The sequence below is a fragment of the Hemitrygon akajei genome, unplaced genomic scaffold (assembly GCF_048418815.1).
Source record: "Hemitrygon akajei unplaced genomic scaffold, sHemAka1.3 Scf000113, whole genome shotgun sequence".
NCBI lineage: Eukaryota > Metazoa > Chordata > Chondrichthyes > Myliobatiformes > Dasyatidae > Hemitrygon > Hemitrygon akajei.
Window position 1 is genome coordinate 1,582,830 of NW_027331999.1, and position 23,362 is coordinate 1,606,191.

Below are 23,362 nucleotides of genomic sequence, written 5' to 3' on the forward strand. Positions count from 1 at the left end.
GGAGTCTAGGAACCGAGGACACAGATAGAGTGGATGTAGAGAGGATGCTTCCTATAGTGGGGGAGTCTAGGACCAGAGGACACAGATAGAGTTGATGTGGAGAGGATGTTTCCTATAGTGGAGGAGTCTAGGACCAGAAGACAGAGATAGAGTTGATGTGGAGAGGATGTTTGCTATACTGGGGGAGTCTAGGAACCGAGGACACAGATAGAGTGGATGTGGAGAGGATGTTTCCTACATTGGGGGAGTCTAGGCCAGAGGACACAGATAGAGTGGATGTGGAGAGGATGTTTCCTATAGTGGAGGAGTCTAGGACCAGAAGACAGAGATAGAGTTGATGTGGAGAGGATGTTTCCTATCGTGGGGGAGTCTAGGACCAGAGGACACAGACAGAGTGGATGTGGAAAGGATGTTTCCTATAGTGGGGGAGTCTAGGACTAGAGGACACAGATAGAGTTGATGTGGAGAGGATGTTTCCTATAGTGGGGGAGTCTAGGACCAGAGGTCACAGATAGAGTGGATGTGGAGAGGATGTTTCCTTTCGTGTGGGAGTCCAGGACCAGAGGACACAGATAGAGTGGATGTGGAGTGGATGTTTCCTATCTTGGGGCAGTCTAGGACCAGAGGACACAGACAGAGTGGATGTGGAGAGGATTTTTCCTATCGTGGGGGAGTCTAGGACCAGAGGACTCAGATAGAGTGGATGTGGAGAGGATGTTTCCTATCGTGGGGGAGTCTAAGACCAGAGGACACAGATAGAGTTGATGTGGAGAGGATGTCTCCTATAGTAGGGGAGTCTAGGACCAGAGGTCACAGATAGAGTTGATGTGGAGAGGATGTTTCCTATAGTGCAGGAGTCTAGGACCAGAAGACAAAGGTAGAGTTGATGTGGAGAGGATGTTTCCTATAGTGGGGGAGTCTGGGACCAGAAAACCCAGATAGAGTGGATGTGGAGAGGATATTTCCTATCGTGGGGGAGTCTGGGACCAGAAAACCCAGATAGAGTGGATGTGGAGAGGATATTTCCTATCGTGGGGGAGTCTAGCACCAGAGGACACAGACAGAGTGGATGTGGAGAGGATGTTTCCTATAGTGGGGGAGTCTAGGACTAGAGGACACCGATAGAGTTGATGTGGAGAGGATGTTTCCTATAGTAGGGGAGTCTAGGACCAGAGGTCACAGATAGAGTGGATGTGGAAAGGATGTTTCCTATAGTGGAGGAGTCTAGGACCAGAAGACAAAGGTAGAGTTGATGTGGAGAGGATGTTTCCTACATTAGGGGAGACTAGGAACAGAGGACACAGATAGAGTGGATGTGGAGAGGATGTTTCCTATCGTGGGGGAGTCTAGGACCATAGGACACAGATAGAGTGGATGTGGAGAGGATGTTTCCTATAGTGGAGGAGTCTAGGACCAGAAGACAAAGTTAGAGTTGATGTGGAGAGGATGTTTCCTACATTGGGGGAGTCTAGGACCAGAGGACACAGATAGAGTGGATGTGGAGAGGATGTTTCCTACATTGGGGGAATCTAGGACCAGAGGACACAGATAGAGTGGATGTGGAGAGGATGTTTCCTATAGTGGGGGAGTCTGGGACCAGAAAACCCAGATAGAGTGGATGTGGAGAGGATGTTTCCTAACGTGGGGGAGTCTAGGATCAGAGGACACAGACAGAGTGGATGTGGAGAGGATGTTTCCTATAGTGGGGGAGTCTAGGACTAGATAACACAGATAGAGTTGATGTGGAGAGGATGTTTCCTATAGTAGGGGAGTCTAGGACCAGAGGTCACAGATAGAGTGGATGTGGAGAGGATGTTTCCTGTAGTGGAGGAGTCTAGGACCAGAAGACAAAGGTAGAGTAGATGTGGAGAGGATGTTTCCTACATTGGGGGAGTCTAGGACCAGAGGACACAGATAGAGTGGATGTGGAGAGGATGTTTCCTACATTGGGGGAATCTAGGACAAGAGGACACAGATAGAGTGGATGTGGAGAGGATGTTTCCTATAGTGGGGGAGTCTGGGACCAGAAAACCCAGATAGAGTGGATGTGGAGAGGATGTTTCCTATCGTGGGGGAGTCTAGGACCAGAGGACACAGACAGAGTGGATGTGGAGAGGATGTTTCCTATAGTGGGGGAGTCTAGGACCAGAGGTCACAGATAGAGTGGATGTGGAGAGGATGTTTCCTATCTTGGGGCAGTCTAGGACCAGAGGACACCGATAGAGTGGATGTGGAGAGGATGTTTCCTATCGTGGGGGAGTCTAGCACCAGAGGACACAGATAGAGTTGATGTGGAGAGCATGTCTCCTATAGTAGGGGAGTCTAGGACCAGAGGACAGAGATAGAGTGGATGTGGAGAGGAAGTTTCCTGTCGTGGGGGAGTCTAGGACCAGAGGACACGGATAGAGTGGATGTGGAGAGGATGTTTCCTATAGTGGAGGAGTCTAGGACCAGAAGACAAAGGTGGAGTTGATGTGGAGAGTTTGTTTCCTACATTGGGGGAGTCTAGGACCAGAGGACATAGATAGAGTGGGTGTGGAGAGGATGTTTCCTACATTGGGGGAATCTAGGACCAGAGGACACAGATAGAGTGGATGTGGAGAGGATGTTTCCTACAGTGGGGGAGTCTGGGACCAGAAAACCCAGATAGAGTGGATGTGGAGAGGATGTTTCCTATAGTGGGGGAGTCTAGGACTAGAGGACACAGATAGAGTTGATGTGGAGAGGATGTTTCCTATCGTGGGGGAGTCTAGGACCAGAGGACACAGATAGAGTGGATGTGGAGAGGATGTTTCCTACATTGGGGGAGTCTAGGACCAGAGGACACAGATAGAGTGGATATGGAGAGGATGTTTCCTATAGTGGGGGTGTCTGGGACCAGAAGACCCAGATAGAGTTGATGTGGAGAGGATGTTTCCTATAGTAGGGGAGTCTAGGACCAGAGGTCACAGATCGAGTGGATGTGGAGAGGATGTTTCCTACAGTGGAAAGTACTCTTTTTTTTTTGACAATATCTTAAATAGTGTTTCTGAGCAGAGAGATCTTGTGATCCAAGTTCACAGCACCTTGAAAGCGGCCACGCAGTCGAGGGTTTGAGTTCAAGAGTCAGCGGGTGATGTTGCAACTTTTTTAAACTCTGGTCAGGCTACATCTGGAGAATTGTGGACAGTTCTGGCCGTCCCAGTACGGGAAGGATGTCGAGGCTTTGGAGAGGGTGCAGAAGAGATTCACCAGGACGCTGTCTGGTTTAGAGGGCATGTTCTGTCACAAGTGGCTGGATAAACGTGGGTTGTTTTCGCTGGAGGCTGAGGGGAGATCTGAGAGCAGTTTACAGGATTATGAGAGGCATAGATAGAGTGGATAGGGGGGTATCTGTTTCCCAGGGTTGACATGTCTAGTACCGGAGGGCAGGCACTGAAAGTGACGGGGTGGGGGGGTGGATGTGAGGGGTAAGTTTTTTTTTACTCGGAGAGTGGTGGATGCCTGATCTGCCGGTAGAGGGAAATACATTAGGGGCTTTTAAGAGACGTTTGGAGAGGCACGTGGAGATGAGGAAGGTGGAAGGATTGGTGTCGTTTTTGATTTGAGTTTCAGCTTGGACGGTACGACATTGTGGGCCCAATGGCCTGTTCTTGATCTACCTTCTATGGTCTATGACACGGGGAGGGGAGTACAAGATGGACTGAGGGAGGGTTTAACGGACAGTACACCGGTCAAAGACCCTCTTCTCGCTTCCTCCCCAACACCCCCACCCCGGCAGACTCTCTCCATGATGCCGATCCCGGTTAAGGCGGACACAACGTTCCTTGTGACGGAGCCGCTGTGCCAGATCCCGGGATTCCCGTCGTCCTACGCCAGCGCGCAGCTCCCGCCGGGGCCCTACGTGATCCCCGGCCGAGAGGAAGAGGCGGCCGAGGCCGAGAGGGAGGCGACCAGGAGGAGACTGAGAAACCTGACGGTGGGTGGCCGAGGGATCCGCTGCGGGGCCGTGCCGATATCGGGAGGGGGGTGGTGGCGGCTAGGGAAGAGACACTCCCTACCGTTCACTGTCTGTGTCCTACCCTCGTACGCCGAGGTCCCCCCGTCCCTCCACACTCCCCACCGTTCACGGTCCGTGTCCAACCCTCGTACGTCGAGGTTCCCCCGTCCCTCCACACTCCCCACCGTTCACGGTCCGTGTCCTACCCTCGTACGCCGAGGTCCCCCTGTCCCTCAACATTCCCCACCGTTCACGGTGCGTGTCCTACCCTCGTACGCCGAGGTCTCCCTGTCCCTCAACATTCCCCACCGTTCACGGTGTGTGTCCGACCCTCGTACACCGAGGTCCCCCTGTCCCTCGACACTCCCCTCCGTTCACGGCGCGTGTCCCAACCTCGTACGCCGAGGTCCCCCTGTACCGAATACATGGTAAATGGATGAATATGGGCAATTTGTGGACATAAGTTGTGTTATCCATTTGAAAACTATTTTAGTTTATTCGGCACTACTTTGTAGCTGAACGTCCTGTTTACTGCCTGTACTCTTTGTTGCTATCTGTCCCCCGCTCTCATCCCCTCACACCCGCACCCTGCCCCCTCTAACTCCCTGTCTCTCTCTGTCCCCACACATTCCCCATCCCTGCACCTCCCTGCCCTCTCTTTCACCTTCTCCCTCTCACCCACACCCCCCTCTTTCCCGCTTCATCTCTCTCTCTCCACACCTCCCTACCGCCCTCCCCCGTCCCTCACACTCCTCTCCCTCTCCCCCATCTCCGCCCGCTTCTCCTTCCGCCACTCCCTTCCCCCACAAGCTCCCTCCTCCTCTCTCACCCACTCCCCTTCAAACCCCCGCCACTTCTCTCTCCCCCCCCTCCCTCCCCTTCCTCTCACCTCTTTTAGTACAGGAGCAGGGAGGTTCTACTGCAGTTGTACAAGGCCTTGGTGAGACCGCACCTAGAGTATTGTGTGCAGTTTTGGTCCCCTAATCTGAGGAAAGACATTCTTGCCATAGAGAGAGTACAGATAAGGTTCACCAGATTGATTCCTGGGATGGTAGGACTTTCATATGAAGAAAGATTGGAACGACTAGGCTTATACTCACTGGAATTGAGAAGATTGAGGGGGGATCTTATTGAAACGTATAAAATTCTAACGGGATCGGGCAGGCCAGATGCAGGAAGATTGTTTCCGATGTTGGGGAAGTCCAGAACGAGGGGTCACAGTTTAAGGATAAAGGGGAAGCCTTTTGGACCGAGATGAGGAAAAACTCCTTCACACAGAGAGTGGTGAATCTGTGGAATTCTCTGCCACAGGAAACAGTTGAGGCCGGTTCATTGGCTATATTTAAGAGGGAGTTAGATATGGTCCTTGTGGCTAAAGGGATCAGGGGGTATGGAAAGAAAGCAGGTACAGGGTTCTGAGTTGGATGATGGGCCATGATCATACTGAATGGCGGTGCAGGCTCGAAGGGCCGAATGGCCTACTCCTGCACCTACTTTCTATGTTTCTATGTTTCCCCCGCAGTTCCGTCAAATGGCCTCGGGGATCTCCAGCGCTCTGCTGGGTCTGCTGATCCTGTTCATCGCCCGCTGGCAGCTGGGTTACGCCATGTTGGTCGATACTCCCTGGTGGACGGACGTCATTGTGAGTGCGGTCCCTCCCCCCCCCCCCCCCCCCCCGCGGGCAGGGCTGGGTCAGCGAGGAGGGAGGCGGCCACGAGGGAGAGGGGCGGAGGGGGAGGCGACGGGCGATGGAGAGGGAGGGCTGAGGGAAAGGAGGGGGAGAGGGGGCGGTGAGGAGGGCGGGAGGAGGGAGTTGCACCTGCTCAGAATTGATCGCCTGACACGGTTTTTTTTCAGTCCACAGTGGCCGGGAAGTTAATCAAGGCTGTTCACAAGTCTCCAAACAAATCCACGCTGAGTTTGCAGTTCCCTGCCTCCGTATCCTTCCCCCCCTCCCTCTCTCCCCTTCCCCGCCTCTATCTTTCTCTCCATCGCCCTTCTCTCTCTCTCCACTTCAGCCTTCTCTCTCTCTTCTTCCCACTCTCCCTCCACCCCTCTCTCTCCTCCCCACCTCTCTCTTTCTCCCTCTCTCCTTCCCCCCTCTCCTCCTCCAGTCTCTCTCCCCTCCCCTTCGCTCTCTCTCTCCTCCCCCTTCTCTCTCTCTCCTCCCCTCTCTTTTCCCCTCTCTCCTCTCTCTCCTTCTCCCCTCCCCTCCTTCAGTCTCTTTCCCCTCCCCTTCGCTCTCTCTCTCCTCCTCCTTCTCCCTGTCTCCTCCCCCTCTCTCCCCCTCTCCCTCCCCCTCTCTCCCCTTCTCCCTCTCTCCCCTCTCTCTCCTTCCCCCTTCTCTCTCCTTCCACCTCTCTCTCCTTCCCGTTCTCTCTCCTTGCCCCTCTTTCTCTCCTTCCCTCTTCTCTCTCCTTCCCCTACCCTCTCACTTCCCCTCTCTCTTCTCCCTTTCTTTATCCCCCATCGCGGTGTCGCTCACATTTCTCTTCCTCCTCTTCCTCTCTCTCTCTCTTTCCCCTCCCTTTTCCCTGCTCTCCATCTCTCCCGATTTCTTCATCTCTTCTCTACACTCTCTCCCTCTGTCCACTCCTCTCATCGCCCTCTCACGCTCCCCTTCTCTCCCTCTCCTTCTGATCCTCCCCGCCTCTCCTCCATTTTCACTCTCCGTGTCTCTCCCCCTTCTCTTTTCCACTTTCCTTCCATCTCTGGGACTACCAACCCGCTCCCCCTTCTCCCTTACCACTGTCCCTCTCTCTGTCCATCTCCTCGCTCTCTCTGTCTCTCCTCTATTTTCTTTCTTCCTCTCTCTCTAGCTCTCAGTCAGCCCCTTCTCCCATTCCACCTCCCTCTCTATCTCTCCCCTCTTCCTTTCCAACCTCTCTCTCTTTCTCTCTTCCGCCTCTCCCGCTTCACTTTTTCCACCCCTCTCCCTCCCGTTCTGTTTCCACCTTCCCTCTCTCTCATTCCCCCCGTATCTTATCTCTCTCCCCCACTCTCTTTCTGCATCCCTCTCACCCACTCTCGATCCTCCCTCTCTCCTCCCTTTTCAATTCCTCTCCCACTCTCTCTCCCTGTCCCTCCTCCCGCACCGTTTCCACACACACACTCTCTCGCTCCCCCCTCTCGCTGCTTTCCCTGTTCAGTTGGTCTCCCCCTCCCGTCACTTCGACTGTCCCTTTCAAACTTATCTCTCTCGCTCCTTGTCTCTCCCCTTCCCTCTCTCTCTCCCTTTCTCTCTCTCTCTCCTCCTCCCCGCTCCTCTACCTCTTCTCAATTTATCCTTCGCTATTTCCTCCCACACTCACTCTCTCTCTTTCTCTCTCTCTCTCTCTCTCTCTACGGCAGAACATCGCCTGCCTGGTTGCGAATGTGATCTGCGCCCTCGCCTGCACTCCCGCCGTCATCCTGTACTCGCTGAAAGTCCGCATCTTCCCCTGCATCGGGTACTGCTACACCGGATGCCGGAAGGTGAGTGTTCCGCCCGACCCCCAACACACACACACACACACACACACACACACACACACACACACACACTAACGAGCCAGCCCTCATCCACACACCCCCACCCCGCACCCACGGCCTTCCCCCTCTCCCGCGGCGCCACCTTGCTCCCCTCGCGGTAGCGCTTCCTCACTCCACGCAAAAGCCTCCTCCGAAACCTCCCTCCCCTCTGTTGTAGCGGCCCCTCTCTCCTCTCCTCCCCCCTCCCTCCCTCGACCACTTCCTCCGGCAGCTCCTTCAACAGACGGACCACCCGTATCCCTCTAAACCTTTCCTATCCGTGCCCCTGTCCGAGTGTCGTTAATGTACTTGCCCCGACCACTTCCTCCGGCAGCTCCTTCCACAGACGGACCACCCGTGTCCCTCTGAATCTTTCCTATCCGTGTCCCTGTCCGAGTGTCGTTAATGTACCTGCCTCGACCAGTTCCTCCGGCAGCTCCTTCCACAGACGGACCACCCGTATCCCTCTAAACCTTTCCTATCCCTGTCCCTGTCCGAGTGTCGATAATGTACCTGCCCCGACCACTTCCTCTGGCAGCTCCTTCCACAGACGGACCACCCGTATCCCTCTAAACCTTTCCTATCCCTGTCCCTGTCCGAGTGTCGTTAATGTACCTGCCTCGACCACTTCCTCCGGCAGCTCCTTCCACAGACGGACCACCCGTATCCCACTAAACCTTTCCTATCCGTGTCCCTGTCCGAGCGTCGTTAATGTACCTGCCTCGACCACTTCCTCCGGCAGCTCCTTCCACAGACAGACCACACGTATCCCTCTAAACCTTTCCTATCCGTGTCCCTGTCCGAGTGTCGATAATGTACCTGCCCCGACCACTTCCTCTGGCAGCTCCTTCCACAGACGGACCACCCGTATCCCTCTAAACCTTTCCTATCCCTGTCCCTGTCCGAGTGTCGTTAATGTACCTGCCTCGACCACTTCCTCCGGCAGCTCCTTCCACAGACGGACCACCCGTATCCCACTAAACCTTTCCTATCCGTGTCCCTGTCCGAGCGTCGTTAATGTACCTGCCTCGACCACTTCCTCCGGCAGCTCCTTCCACAGACAGACCACACGTATCCCTCTAAACCTTTCCTATCCGTGTCCCTGTCCGAGTGTCGTTAATGTACCTGCCTCGACCACTTCCTCTGGCAGCTCCTTCCACAGACGGACCACTCGTATCCCTCTAAACCTTTCCTATCCGTGTCCCTGTCCGAGTGTCGTTAATGTACCTGCCTCGATCACTTCCTCCGGCAGCTCCTTCCACAGACGGACCACCCTCTGTGTGAAAAATTTTCCCATCGGGTCCCCTATTAAATCTCTAAAACCTGTGCCCTATGATTCAAGATTCCCCCCTACGCTCCAGGGAATGAAGTCCCTACCTGCCCGACCTCTCTCCGTAACTCAGCCCCTGTAGTCCCGGCGACACCCTCGTAAATGCTCGTGAGCTACCGCCTCCGGTACACGGTGCCCTGTCCGACGATGGCGGTCATGCCACACGCCGCCTTCACCGCCCCGTCTGCCTGTGACCCCACTTTCAGGGAAATATAAATCTAGAAAAATCCAGGAATCTAGGTATAATGGTGCATACTTCCCTGAAGGTGGAATCTCATGTGGATAGGGTGGTGAAGAAAGCTTTTGGTAGGCTGGCCTTTATAAATCAGAGCATTGAGTATAGGAGTTGGGATGTAATGTTAAAATTGTACAAGGCATTGGTGAGGCCGAATTTGGAGTATTGTGTACAGTTCCGGTCACCGAATTATAGGAAAGATGTCAACAAAATAGAGAGAGTACAGAGGAGATTTACTAGAATGTCACCTGGGTTTCATCACCTAAGTTACAGGGAAAGGCTGAACAAGTTAGGTCTTTATTCTTTGGAGCGTAGAAGGTTGAGGGGGGACTTGATAGAGATATTTAAAATTATAGGGGGGTAGAGTTGACGTGGATTGGCTTTTTCCATTGAGAGTAGGGGAGATTCAGACAAGAGGACATGAGTTGAGAGTTAGGGGGCAAAAGTTTAGGGGCAACACGAGATGGAATTTCTTTACTCAGAGAGTGGTAGCAGCTTCCAGTAAAAGTGGTAGAGGCAGGTTCGATTTTGTCATTAAAAAAATGGACAGGAAAGGAATAGAGGGATATGGATTGAGTGTAGGTCGGTGGGACTAGGTGAGAGTAAGCGTTCGGCACGGACTAGAAGAGCCGAGATGGCCTGTTTCCATGCTGTAATTGTTATATGGTTATAAACCAAAACTTGGTGTGTTCCGTGAATCGAAGGCTAAAGTTCTCCGTCTCTCACCCCTCTCCCTCTTTCACCCCTCTCCGCCTCTCACCCTGTCCACGTCTCACTCTCTCTGTCTCTGCCCCTCTCTGTTTTCCACCCTTCTCTGCCTTCCCTGTCCGACCTCTCTCATCTCCTGCCTCACACCTCTCTCTCCCCCATCTGACTCTCATGTCTCTCCCTCGATCAACTGTCCTCTGCCACCTCTCTTCATTCTCCCCCTTCCCTACCCCCATCTCTCTCCCACCCACCCCCTCTTCCTCACCCATTGCCCCCATTCTCTCCTTCCCCGTTTTGGTCTCCCCACCTCCGCCTACCCCAATACCCACTCTCCCTCACCCCTCTCCCATCCCCGGCCATTTCCACCCATGCCCCTCCCTCCCTCTCTCTCTCTCCTCTCTGTCTCTCACCCCATTTCTCTTTGTCTCCCCACCCCCTCCCTCCACTCCTCTCTTTCCGTCTGACTCTCTCCCCCCTCCCATGCTCCCTCCGCCAAACACCGAATCTCGCAGAGGTTTGTCAGCGGGATGACGGTGATCTTGCTGGTCAACTGCCTGGTCTCGCTGGTGATGTCGGTCCTCACGGCCATCGCCAACTGCAGGGACCTCGAGTGCTGCGTCGCACAGCCTCCGGTGGTGAGTGGGATCTTCCTGTGCACGGGGGGGGTGGGCGGCGAGGGATGGGGTATGGGTACCAGAGATGGAGGAGGTGAACACCGTGGGGAGGGAGCAGGAGAGCGGGAGGGGTAGAGAGAGATGGGGGCAGAAAAGGAATAAAAGGGTGGGGAGAGGGGTGGAGAGAGGAGGATAGGGTGGAGGGGGTGGAGAGAGGAGGATAGGGTGGAGAGAGGATGATGGGGTGGGGAGAGGAGGATAGGGTGGAGGGGTGGAGAGAGGAGGATAGGGTGGGAAGAGGGGTGGAGAGAGGAGGATAGGGTGGGGAGAGGAGGATAGGATGGAGAGGGGTGGGGAGAGGATGATGGGGTGGGGAGAGGAGGATAGGGTGGAGAGGGGTGGAGAGAGGAGGATAGGGTGGAGAGGGGTGGAGAGAGGATGATGGGGTGGGGAGAGGAGGATAGGGTGGAGAGAGGAGGATAGGGTGGGAAGAGGGTTGGAGAAAGGAGGATGGGGTGGAGAGGGGTGGAGAGAGGATGATGGGGTGGGGAGAGGAGGATAGGGTGGAGAGGGGTGGAGAGGATGATGGGGTGGGAAGAGGGGTGGAGAGAGGAGGATAGGGTGGAGGGGGTGGAGAGAGGAGGATAGGGTGGGGAGAGGGGTGGAGAGAGGATAGGGTGGGGAGAGGGGTGGGGAGAGGATGATGGGGTGGGGAGAGGAGGATAGGGTGGAGAGGGGTGGAGAGAGGAGGATAGGGTGGGAAGAGGGGTGGAGAGAGGAGGATAGGGTGGAGGGGGTGGAGAGGATGATGGGGTGGGGAGAGGAGGATAGGGTGGAGAGGGGTGGAGAGGAAGATGGGGTGGGAAGAGGAGGATAGGGTGGAGAGAGGATGATGGGGTGGGGAGAGGAGGATAGGGTGGAGAGAGGATGATGGGGTGGGGAGAGGAGTATAGGGTGGAGAGGATGATGGGTGGAGAGAGGAGGATAGGGTGGAGGGGGTGGAGAGAGGAGGATAGGGTGGGGAGAGGGGAGGAGGATAGGGTGGAGGGGGTGGAGAGAGGATAGGGTGGGGAGAGGGGTGGAGAGAGGAGGATAGGGTGAGGAGAGAGAGGTGGGGGAAGAGATGGAGAGAGAAGAGGGGACATAGAGAGAGGGTCTCATCTCCTCTCCTCACCTTATCTTTCTTCCCTCCCCTCATCGATCTGACCCCTGCCTCTCCCCCACGCTGCAGAAAATGGTGGTGATCCACGCCAACCAGCCCGCACCGCCAGACCTCGCCTCCATCTTCTCCGGCAAGCCGGCGCCCACTCCTGCCTTTGACGGGCCCCAGTGACGACACGTCCACGTACTCCACGGGACAGCCTGAAGGATTCGGGCCGAACGATCTGAGGCTCAGCCCAAAAGAAAAGTCAAAGCAGGACTTTCGAGACTGAGGAGGGGAGGGGAGGGTAACGGTGCTAGCCTCTTCCCGTAGTCACATTCCTCCCCCGTGGGAACCCCGCAGTTCCATCTCCCTTGTTACGAGCCGCCCTCTCCCACCCTCGGCTCCCGTCACTCCTGAAACACTCCGCTCTCTGTCCCCTCGCTCTCCCCTCTATCACCGCCCATTTCACCCTGGCTGGCGGCCATTTTGTGATGGTTACCATTGACAACCGCTCTCCCCGCATCATAGAATGGGGCAAACCCTTTTCCTCACCTTTCACTCACTTCCCTCCCTTTTTATTCAATCTTAACTCCTCATCCCTCCTCTCCTTCCCCTCGGTGCCCGCTCTCACATCTCTCCATTTAACCTTCTGCCGACTGCCATTGTGTGACAGTCAGACCCTCCTTCCCACTCACCATCTTGTCACCCTCCTTCCCATCCCATCACTCGCAAACCCCTTCCCTCCCTCCCCTCGCTCTCCTCTCCCCGCCATCTCGACGCTCTGCATCGTATGCTGGTTGAGGCTGCCATGTTGCGATGCCAATCTTCACCTCTCCTCATCGACCTCTTTCTCTCTCTCTGTTACCCAGTGAGTCACTCCCGTACTCACCCCGTCACTCCTGACACCCTTTCCCCTCTCTGGCCCCTTGCCCTTTCTCCCGCCATCCACCACATTTTGGTGAACATTTTCTGATGGGAAATTTCGCTCCCCCACCCAATCCCTTCTCCCCCGTCCGTTGAGTGAGTCACTCCCCTCTCCCTCGTTGAGACAATGATCTCCCCGATCCATCAGCCCTGACCGCGTCCCCGACCCCCGCTCCCCCTTTCTCCTTCCGACGCCCCACTTTTTTGCTGCTCGTCTTATTTGTGAAGGAAATGTCACCACCCATTCATCCCCCACTATTGAAAACGTCACTCCCCCACACCCCACATCCTGTCCAATCAGACCACTCCCTCCCGTCCCATCACTTCCCCTCTCTCCCCGTCCCATCACTCCCGCTCCCTTCCAGTCGATTCACTCCTCCTCATCCTGTCGTTGTCTTCTCCATGTCGGCCACCAGTTTGTGACAGGGACTTTCGCCCCTCCCCTCTCCGTCCCCTATTGAGTCAGTGACTTCGCCACGCTCACCATCTCCTCAGTCCACTCCTCGTCCCGTCACTCCTCTTCCTCCCAAATCCCTCACCCCTCCTCCCCAAAACCCACATGTATATGTGTATGTGCGAATATCTGAGATATATACATTAGTTTATTCAATGACAACATTATTAGAATTAGAACATATACACAATATGGAAAACGATATAAAGCACACATTAAAATACTGTTATTACAATCAATAACAAACTCGATCCCGGGATTGTATCCATGGGCACCGCATGTTCCTTCGCCATCGATTCTGAGTGTGACAATGGCCATTGTAAGTCAGTGTCTCACTCCATCCCTGGCAGCCACATTAACCAAGGATTCGCCCATTTTAAATCCGCGCGTCCCTCCCTCTCTTGTGCTCACTTCTACCAAAGCCGTCACTCCCTCCCCAGCGGCCATTTCAAGTGAAGCGTCGGACATCCCACCTCTCCCGGATATTGATAGCGGCTCCCTGACGCCCGCGAATTATATACAATATCCCGCAAATCGGTTTTTTTTTGAGAACGAGAGAGAGAGAGAATTGAATACTCTTCATGGCAGAGTAAAAAAATATAAAACGTACTTCACCCCAGACTACACTAAAGTGTTCCCCTGCCTAATAGGGGTCAGGAATAATGACAGTGTTGCTCGCTGCCCTGTCTGCAACATTGGGTTTTCTATTGCCCATGGGGGGGGGGGGGGGGTTAAATCACTGTTGAGGTGAGTTTAACGGGTGTCATTCGTTCATTAGCATAGCTAACGCTATTTAAACTAGCTGGCTGGCTGCTAAGGAGCTACTCTATTGCAGACATCCCACCTCTCCCGGGAGTTCCGGGAGTCTCCCGCATATTGATGGTGTCTGCTTCCCTGAAATGAGATTTTGCAGGGTGGGATTAATTGAGTGATGGAATGGTGCAGAGGGAGATTCACTGTGTGTTTGGCATTGCAAATGTGTGATGGGACGGTGTGGAGGGAAATTCACTCTGTGTCAGGTCCTGGGTGTGAGTAAATTTACAAATGTAAATTAAACAACGTGTGAGCTGCTGACGTGCGGGAATAAATAAACTGCTTCCGACTCACTCACAGTCACACACAATTAACTGACCGGCGACAAGGAGTGACCGGTTGAATAATCAGTCCCGTTTCTCACCATCACTCTGTATCGGGGAACCTATGATTATAAAATCACACTTCAGTCCACTGTGGCCGGGATGTTAATCAAGGCTGTTCACAAGTCTCCAAACAAATCCACGGTGAGTTTGCAGTTCCCTGCCTCCGTATCCCTCCCCCCCGTCCCAGCCTCTCTTTCTCTCCTTCGCCCTTCTCTCTCTCCCCTTCAGGCTTCTCTCTCTCTCTCTTCTTCCCACTCTCCCTCCACCCCTCTGTCTCCTCACCTGCCTCTCTCTCTCTCTCTCTCTCTCTCTTTGTCAATTTAACATCATTATATCGGCCAGACTACCGAATGCACCGTCCTCAGCAAAGGGAGCAAAAGGATTCTCTCCCGGGATCATCCCCCCACCCCGGGACACCGGTGTCCCAGACTGAGCCCCGGACCCCAGGGCTCTTCCTGTCCGGGTAATTCCCCGGGGAGTCTCCCACACGCACTTCCGGCGGAAACACGTCACTGCGGGACCGCTGCGAGCGACGCACACAGCGCGGGGCCCGAGCCGGTTCCGTTAAAACCGTTGGGAGTCAGCCCCGGCGCGCGGCCGTTAAAGGTAAGGGCGGGAGTTAAAGGGGAGGGCGGGGAGTCGGCCAAATGTCCCCATCCCGCGGGCGGAGATGTTCACACATTCAGATGTTCACAGATACACTCTCAGTCCGGGTCTGAGTTCCTGCAGAGATCTCAGTTCCTTCCTCCCGGTCCGACTGAACCGATTGGGCGGGGATGTTCACACATTCAGATGTTCACAGATACACTGTCAGTCCGGGTCTGAGTTCCTGCAGAGATCTCAGTTCCTTCCCCCCGGTCTCACTGAACCGATTCCCCCACAGCCTGAAACAGATGGGAGAATAAAGATGAAATAAACAGATTACACTACAGTGTCAGTAACAGGGGACCGGGGTTAATGTTTCAACAACACTCACAGACAAATATCACCAGAAAACCCGCGGATCCGCTGATATTTTATCACATTGAACATTAACACAAACACTCACTGGATCCACTTCAGACTCGGGAGGGTCAGTATGAGGCGGCGGAGAGCGGGGGCAGATCGGTCTGTCAGAGAGTTTGATGTCAGGTCCAGCCCCGTCAGTGATGGGTTTGTACTGAGAGCGGAGAGGAGATCCTCGGCACCAGAATCTGTGAGACCGACTTTCCCCAGCCTGGAGATGAGAGAGAGTGAGGGTGAAGGACACAGAGAGACAGGAGACGGTACAAATCCCCAGTGTTTATCAGTAACACAATTACTGATCACATTAATGTTCAGTGTCAGACACCCAGTGACTGTAAACACAATCTCCCTCAGTCTGGTACTTACCCCAGTTTCTGTATTTTACACTCCGGGTTCCTCAGAGCCGCAGACACCAGTTTCACTCCTGAATCTCCCAGTTTATTATCACTGAGGTCCAGCACCGTCAGTGATGGGTTTGTACTGAGAGCGGAGGCGAGATCCTCGGCACCAGAATCTGTGAGACCGACATTGTCCAGCCTGGAGATGAGAGAGAGTGAGGGTGAAGGACACAGAGAGAGACAGGAGACGGTACAAATCCCCAGTGTTTATCAGTAACACAATTACTGATCACATTAATGTTCAGTGTCAGACACCCAGTGACTGTAAACACAATCTCCCACAGTCTGGTACTTACACCAGTTTCTGTATTTTACACTCCGGGTTCCTCAGAGCCACAGACACCAGTTTCACTCCTGAATCTCCCAGTTTATTATAACTCAGGTCCAGCTCCGTCAGTGATGGGTTTGTACTGAGAGCGGAGACGAGATCCTCGGCACCAGAATCTGTGAGACCGACATTGTTCAGCCTGGAGATGAGAGAGAGTGAGGGTGAAGGACACAGAGAGACAGGAGACGGTACAAATCCCCAGTGTTTATCAGTAACACAATTACTGATTATTTTTCTTCAGCACGACTGTGCAAGTCGGCCAGTGAGAAGAGCGAGAAGAGTTTAAAATGAAGACAGATTTACAGTGCGAGCGTCAGAGGAGCGGGAGACAGAGTAGGAAGGCTTTGGATCGACGGGGCTTCGGCGATAAAGGGTCGAGGCGAGGTAGGTTATCTGTTTACAATACAGACAGAGAGTATGTGTGTGAGGCTGGTTTTCCGTATTCGGTGTCAGATGTGGGAGATCCTGTTGACTTCCAGCCTCCTGGACGGCAACATCTGCACCCGTTGTGTCGAGCTGCAGCTCCTTAGGGACCGAGTTAGGGAACTGGAGATGCAGCTCGATGACCTTCGTCTGGTCAGGGAGTGCGAGGAGGTGATAGAGAGGAGTTACAGGCAGGTGGTCACACCGGGGCCACGGGAGACTGAGGAAGTGGGTCACAGTCAGGAGAGGGAAGGGCAATAAGCAGATACTAGAGAGTACCCCTGTGGCTGTACCCCTTGACAATAAATACCCCTGTTCGAGTACTGCCGGAGGGGGGTGGCCTACGGGTTGGGGAGCATCAGTGTCAGTGCCTCTGGCACAGAGTCTGGCCCTGTGGCTCAGGAGGGCAGGGAAAGGAAGAGGAAGGCAGCAGAGATAGGGGACTATAGTTAGGGGATCAGACAAATGATTCTGTGGTGGCAGGAAGGAAACTCGGATGGTAGTTTGCCTCATAGGTGCCAGGGTCTGGGATGTTTCTGATCACTTCCAAGATATCCTGCAGTGGGAGGGAGAACAGCCAGAGGTCGTGGTACATATTGGTACCAGTGACATAGGTAGGAAAAGGGAAGAGGTCCTGAAAGTAGACTACAGGGAGTTAGGAAGGAAGTTGAGAAGCAGGACCTCAGAGGTAGTGATCTTGGAATTACTGCCTGTGCCACGTGACAGTGAGAATAGGAATAGGATGAGGTGGAGGATAAACGCGTGGCTGAGGGATTGGAGCAGGAGGCAGGGATTCAGGTTTCTGGATCATTGGGACCTCTTTTGGAGCAGGTGTGACCTGTGCAAAAATGATGGGTTGCACTTGAATCCCGGGGCACCAATATCCTGACAGCAAGGTTTGCTAAGGATACTGGGGAGAGTATAAACTAGAATTGCTGCGGGGAGGGAACCAAATTGATGTGATGGAGGAGAGGGAGGTTGGCTCACAAATAGAGAGAATTTGGAGACAGTGTGAAAGGGAGGATACGCAGGTGATAGAGAAGGAGGCACTCAGTCCGATGGTTTGAGATGTGTCTATTTTAATGCAAGGAGTATGATGAATAAAGCGGATGAGCTTAGAGCGTGGATCAGCTCTCGGAGATATGATGTTGTGGCCATTACAGAGACTAGGATGGTGCAGGGGCAGGAATGGTTACTTCGAGTGCCAGAATTTAATTGTTTCAGAAAGGACAGGGAGGGAGGCAAAAGAGGTGGGGACGTGGCACTGTTGATCAGAGATAGTGTCACGGCTACAGAAAAGGAGGACACTACGGCATCTCTGGGTGGAAGTTAGGAACAGGAAGGGGTCAATAACACTACTGGGTGTTTTGTATAGACCACCCAACAGTAACAGGGACATCGAGGAGCAGATAGGGAGACAGATTCTGGAAAGGAGTTTTAATAACAGGGTTGTTGAGGTGTGAGATTTTAATTTCCCAAATATTGATTGGTATCTCCCTAGAGTGAGGGGTTTAGATGGAGTGGAGTTTGTTAGGTGTGTTCAGGAAGGTTTTCTGACACAATATGTAGATAAGCCTACAAGAGGAGAGGTTGTACTTGATCTGCTATTGGGAAATGAACCTGGTCAGGTGTCAGGTCTCTCAGTGGGAGAGCATTTTGGAGATAGTGATCACAATTTTGTCTCTTTTACCACACCTTTAGAGAGGTATGGGTCAGTTAAGTTAGGGAAACCTTTAATTGGAGTAAGGGGAACTATGGGGCTATCAGGTTGGAACTTGTAAGCATGAATTGGAAACAGATGTTGTCAGAGAATAGTACCGAAGCAATGTAGAAAATGTTCAAGGGATATTTACATGGGGTTCTGAGAAGGTGCGTTCCAATGAGACATGGAAAGGATGGTAGGGGACAAGATCTGTGATGTACAAAGGCTGTTGTAAATCTAGTCAAGAAGAAAAGAAGAGCTTACAAAAGGTTCAAAAACGAGGTAGTGATATGAATCTGGAAGATTATAAGGCTGGCAGGAAGGAGCTTAAGAATGAAATCAGGAGAGCTAGAAGGGGCCATGAGAAGGCCTTGGCGGACAGGATTAAGGAAAACCCTAAAGCATTCTGCAAGTATGTGAAGAGCAAGAGGATAAGACGTGACAGAATAGGACGAATCAAGTATGACAATGGAAAAGAGCGTATTGAACCGGAGGAAATACCGGAGATATTTAATGAACCATTTGCTTCAGTATTCATGACGGAAAAGGATCTTGGCAATTGTAGGGATGACTTGCAGTGGACTGAAAAGCTTGAGAATGTAGATATTAAGAAATATGTGGTGGAGCTTTTGGAAAGCATCAAGTTGGATAAGTCACCGCGACCGGAAAAGGTGTACACCAGGCGACTGTTGGAAGCGAGGGAAGAGATTGCTGAGCCTCTGGCGATGATCTTTGCATCATCAATGAGGACATGAGAGTTTCCGGAGGATTGGAGGGTTGCGAATCTCGTTCACTTATTCAAGAAAGGGAGTAGGGTTAGGCCAGGAAATTATAGACCAGTGAGTCTTACTTCAGTGGTTGGTAAGTTGTTGGAGAAGATCCTGAGAGGTAGGATTTATGAACATCTGGAGAGTCAAAATATGATTAGGAATAGACAGCATGGCTTTGTCAAAGGCAGGTTGTGCCTTACGAGCCTGATTGAATTTTGTTGAGGATGTGACTAAACACATTGATGAAGGAAGGAAGAAGATGCAGTGTATGTTGATTTCAGCAAGGCATTTGATAAGGTACACCATGCAAGACTTTTTGAGAAAGTGAGGAGGCATGGGATCCAAGGGGACATTGCTTTGTGGATCCAGAACTGGCTTGCCCACAGAAGGCAAAGAGTGGTTGTAGATGGGTCATATTCTGCATGGAGGCCGGTGACCAGTGGAGTGCCTCAGGGATCTGGTCTGGGACCCCAAGTCTTTGTGATTTTTATAAATGACCTGGATGAGGAAGTGGAGGGTAGGGTTAGTAAATATGATGATGACACAAAGCTTGGGGGTGTTGTGGATAGTGTGGAGGACTGTCAGAGTTTACAATGGGACATTGATAGGATGCAAAACTGGGCTGAGAAGTGGCAGATGGTGTTCAACCCAAATAAGTGTGAAGTAGTTTACTTTGGTAGGTCAAATATGATGGCAGAATATAGTATTAATGGTAAGACTCTTAGCAGTGTGGAGGATCAGAGGGATCTTGGGGTCCGAGTACATAGGACACTCAAAGATGCTATGCAGGTTGACTCTGTAGTTAAAAGGGCGTACAGTGTATTGGCCTTCATCAGTCGTGGGATTGAGTTTAAGAATCGAGAGGTAATGTTTAACAGTTGAGAGATTATGAGGGGGGATAGATCGAGTTGACGTGGATAGACTTTTTCCATTGAGAGTAGGGGAGATTCAAACAAAAGGACATGATTTGAGAGTTAGGGGGCAAAAGTTTAAGGGTAACACGAGGGGGAATTTCTTTACTCAGAGAGTGGTAGCTGTGTGGAGCGAGCTTCCAGTAGAAGTGGTAGAGGCAGGTTGGGTATTGTCATTTAAAGTAAAATTGGATAGGTATATGGACAGGAAAGGAATGGAGGGTTATGGGCTGAGTGCCGGTCAGTGGGACTAGGTGAGAGTAAGCGTTCGGCACGGACTAGAAGGGCCAAGATGGCCTGTTTCCGTGCTGTAATTGTTATATGGTTATATGTTGCAGCTATACAGGACCCTGGTCAGACCCTACTTGGAGTACTGTGCTCAATTCTGGTCGCCTCACTATAGGAAGGACGTGGAAACCATAGAAAGGGTGCAGAGGAGATTTACAAGGATGTTGCCTGGATTGTGGTGCATGCCTTATGAGAATAGGTTGGGTGAACTCGGCCTTTTGTCTTGGAGTGACGGAGGATGAGAGGTGATTTGGTAGAGATGTACATGATAATGAGAGGCATTGATCATGTAGATAGTCAGAGGCTTTTCCCCAGGGCTGAAATGGCTAGCATGAGAGGGCATAGTTTTAAGGTGCTTGGAAGTAGGTACAGAGGCAATGTCAGGGGTAAGTTTTTGTACACAGAGAGTGGTGAGTGCGTGGAATGGGCTGCTGGCGGCGGTGGTGGAGGCGGAAACGATCGGATCTTTAAACTCCAGGAAGGCTACATGGAGCTTAGAAACATGGAGTGATATGGGTAAAACCGAGGTAATTCTAAGGTAGAAACATGTTCAGCACAACTTTGTAGGCTGAAGGGCCTGTATTGTCCTGTATGTTTTCTATGTTTCTTTGTTTCTACTGATCACATTAATGTTCAGTGTCAGACACCCAGTGACTGTAAACACAATCTCCCTCAGTCTGGTACTTACCCCAGTTTCTGTATTTTACACTCCGGGTTCCTCAGAGCCACAGACACCAGTTTCACTCCTGAATCTCCCAGTTCATTCCACCCAAGTCTAAACACAAACAGACAGATTGATGAACAAAGTGATTCAAACTGTGGGTTTGGGGGAATTTCTCTCACTTGGATATTTCAGGAAACATTAAACTCTTCAGTAAATCACTGATCGGAGTTCCCATCACTATCAATGTCCCTCACTGACCAGCTCCAGCATATTCACCAAATGTCGGTAATTTAGTCTGTCGGTGTGACCCTGAAAACTCCACATATTCTCTCTCATTTCCAGATGGCTAAACAAAATGTTCCTGACAGAAATGCAGAAATGTCAATGGGACACAGTGAAATAGACCCAACCGAGCTAAAGGGATGGTGAATAGAGATCCCACAGGAAGAAAGGGAGTGGGGAAGATAAATCCCACAGGAGGAAGGAGCATGGGCAAGAGAGATCTGATAGGAAGGGGGGGGACGTGGAAGAGAGATCATACAGGTGGATGGCGGATGAGTAGGAGAGATACCTCAGGAAGTGGGGACATGGAACAGAGGAACCACAGGAGGAAGAGGAGTGGGGAAGAGAGATCACACTAGGAGAAGGGGGATGGGGAAGAGAGATCCCACCAGAGGAAGGGGGATGGGGAAGAGAGATCCCACTGGAAGAAGGGGGATGGGGAAAAGCGATCCCACCGGAAGAAGGGGGATGGGGAAGAGAGATCCCACCGGAGGAAGGGGGATGGGGAAAAGCGATCCCACCGGAGGAAGGGGGATGGGGAAGAGAGATCCCACAGGAGGAAGGGGGATGGGGAAGAGAGATCCCACAGGAGGAAGGGGGATGGGGAAGAGAGATCCCACAGGAGGAAGGGGGATGGGGAAGAGAGATCCCACAGGAGGAAGGGGATATAGAGAGAGATTAAACAGGATGAAGCGGGAAGGGGTTGAGAGATTTGCCAGGAGGAGGAGGGATGTGGAAGAGAGTTCCCACAGGAGGATGTGGGATTGGGAAGAGAAATCTCACAGGAGGAAGGGGGTTGGGGAAGTGAAATTCCACAGGACAATGGGGCATGCCAAAGAGAGATCCCACAGGAGGAAGGTGTATAGGGAACAGAGAGCCCACAGGAGGAAGGGAGTTGGGTAGAGATATCTCACAGCAGGAAGAGGGATGGGGAAGGGAGATTCCACAGGCGGCATGGGAGTGTGGAAGAGAGATCCCACAAGCAGGATGAGGCATGGGGAAGACAGATCCCACAGGAGGAAGGGGGATGGGGACGAGAGATCCCACGGCAGGAAGGGGGATGGGGATGAGAGATCCCACAGGAGGAAGGGGGATGGGGAAGAGAGATCCCACCGGAGGAAGGGGGATGGGGAAGAGAGATCCCACCGGAGGAAGGGGGATGGGGAAGAGAGACCCCACAGGAGGAAGGGGGTTGGGGAAAAGCGATCCCACCGGAGGAAGGGGGATGGGGAAGAGAGATCCCACAGGAGGAAGGGGGATGGGGAAGAGAGATCCCACCGGAGGAAGGGGGATGGGGAAGAGAGATCCCACCGGAGGAAGGGGGATGGGGAAAAGCGATCCCACTGGAGGAAGGGGGATGGGGAAGAGAGATCCCACAGGAGGAAGGGGGAAGGGGAAGAGAGATCCCACAGGAGGAAGGGGGATGGGGAAGAGAGACCCCACAGGAGGAAGGGGGATGGGGAAGAGAGATCCCACAGGAGGAAGGGGATATAGAGAGAGATTAAACAGGATGAAGCGGGAAGGGGTTGAGAGATTGGCCAGGAGGTGGAGGGATGTGGAAGAGAGTTCCCACAGGAGGATGTGGGATTGGGAAGAGAAATCTCACAGGAGGAAGGGGGTTGGGGAAGTGAAATTCCACATGACAATGGGGCATGCCAAATAGAGATCCGACAGGAAGTGGCAGGTATTCGAAACAAGGCCCTACAGGAGTAAGGGAATGGGGAAAAGAGATCCCACAGGAGGAAGGGGGATGGGGCAGAGAGATCCCACAGGAGGAAGGGGGATGGGGAAAAGCGATCCCACAGGAGGAAGGCGATGGGGAAGAGAGTTCCCAGAGGAGGAAGGGGGATGGGGAAAAGAGATCTCACAGGAGGAAGGGGGATGAGGAAGGAAGATCCCACAGGTGGATGGGGGATGGGGAAGAGACATCCCTCAGGAGGAAGGGGGTTGGGGAAGAGAGATCCCACAGGAGGAAGCAGGACGGGGAAGAGAGATCCCACAGGAGGAAGGGGGATGGGGAAAAGAGATCCCAGAGGATGAAGGGGGATGCGGAAAAGAGATCCCACAGGAGGAAGGGGGATGAGGAAGGAAGATCCCACAGGTGGATGGGGGATGGGGAAGAGAGATCCCACAGCAGGATGTTGATGGGGAGCAGAGAGTGCACAGGTGGAAGGGGATGGGGAATAGAGATCCCACAGAAGTAAGGGGATTGGGGAAGGTATATCCCTAGGAAGAAAGATGGTGGGGAGGAGATATCCCACAGTTGGAAGGAGAATGGGGAAGAGAGATCTGACAGGAGGATGTGGGATGGGGAAGAGAGATACATGTGGAGGGACAAGACAGATCCCACAGGAAGAGGGGGCAGCGCGACGACGCAGGGCGCAGCGGCCACTCCAGTAAGGAATATCCGTTATCTGTAAGTAGGGGCCGTGCACAATCCTGATTTGATTGAGACGGATGTGTGAAGCACGGAGGAACATCTGGCGAAACTTCTGACATGCCTGTGCTGCTGACGCTGCTACTGAGCGATCGGAGAGATCTCCAGAGAGGAAGG

At 52.9% G+C, this 23,362-nt stretch overlaps 1 protein-coding gene across 1 annotated transcript in view; it reads right to left on the reverse strand.

The window, feature by feature from the left end:
* Positions 1 to 14,531: 14,531 nt before the first annotated feature.
* The window catches only part of LOC140723447 (NACHT, LRR and PYD domains-containing protein 3-like), a 32,310-nt gene continuing 23,479 nt past the window's right edge, over positions 14,532 to 23,362 (reverse strand). Inside the window, exons 7-11 of the mRNA XM_073038025.1 lie at positions 20,551 to 20,637; positions 15,737 to 15,907; positions 15,409 to 15,579; positions 15,086 to 15,253; positions 14,532 to 14,921 (exon numbers count right to left, since the gene is read on the reverse strand). Coding sequence (XP_072894126.1) covers positions 14,834 to 14,921; positions 15,086 to 15,253; positions 15,409 to 15,579; positions 15,737 to 15,907; positions 20,551 to 20,637 — 685 coding nt within the window. The 3' untranslated portion in view covers positions 14,532 to 14,833. The remainder of the gene's footprint in view (positions 14,922 to 15,085; positions 15,254 to 15,408; positions 15,580 to 15,736; positions 15,908 to 20,550; positions 20,638 to 23,362) is intronic.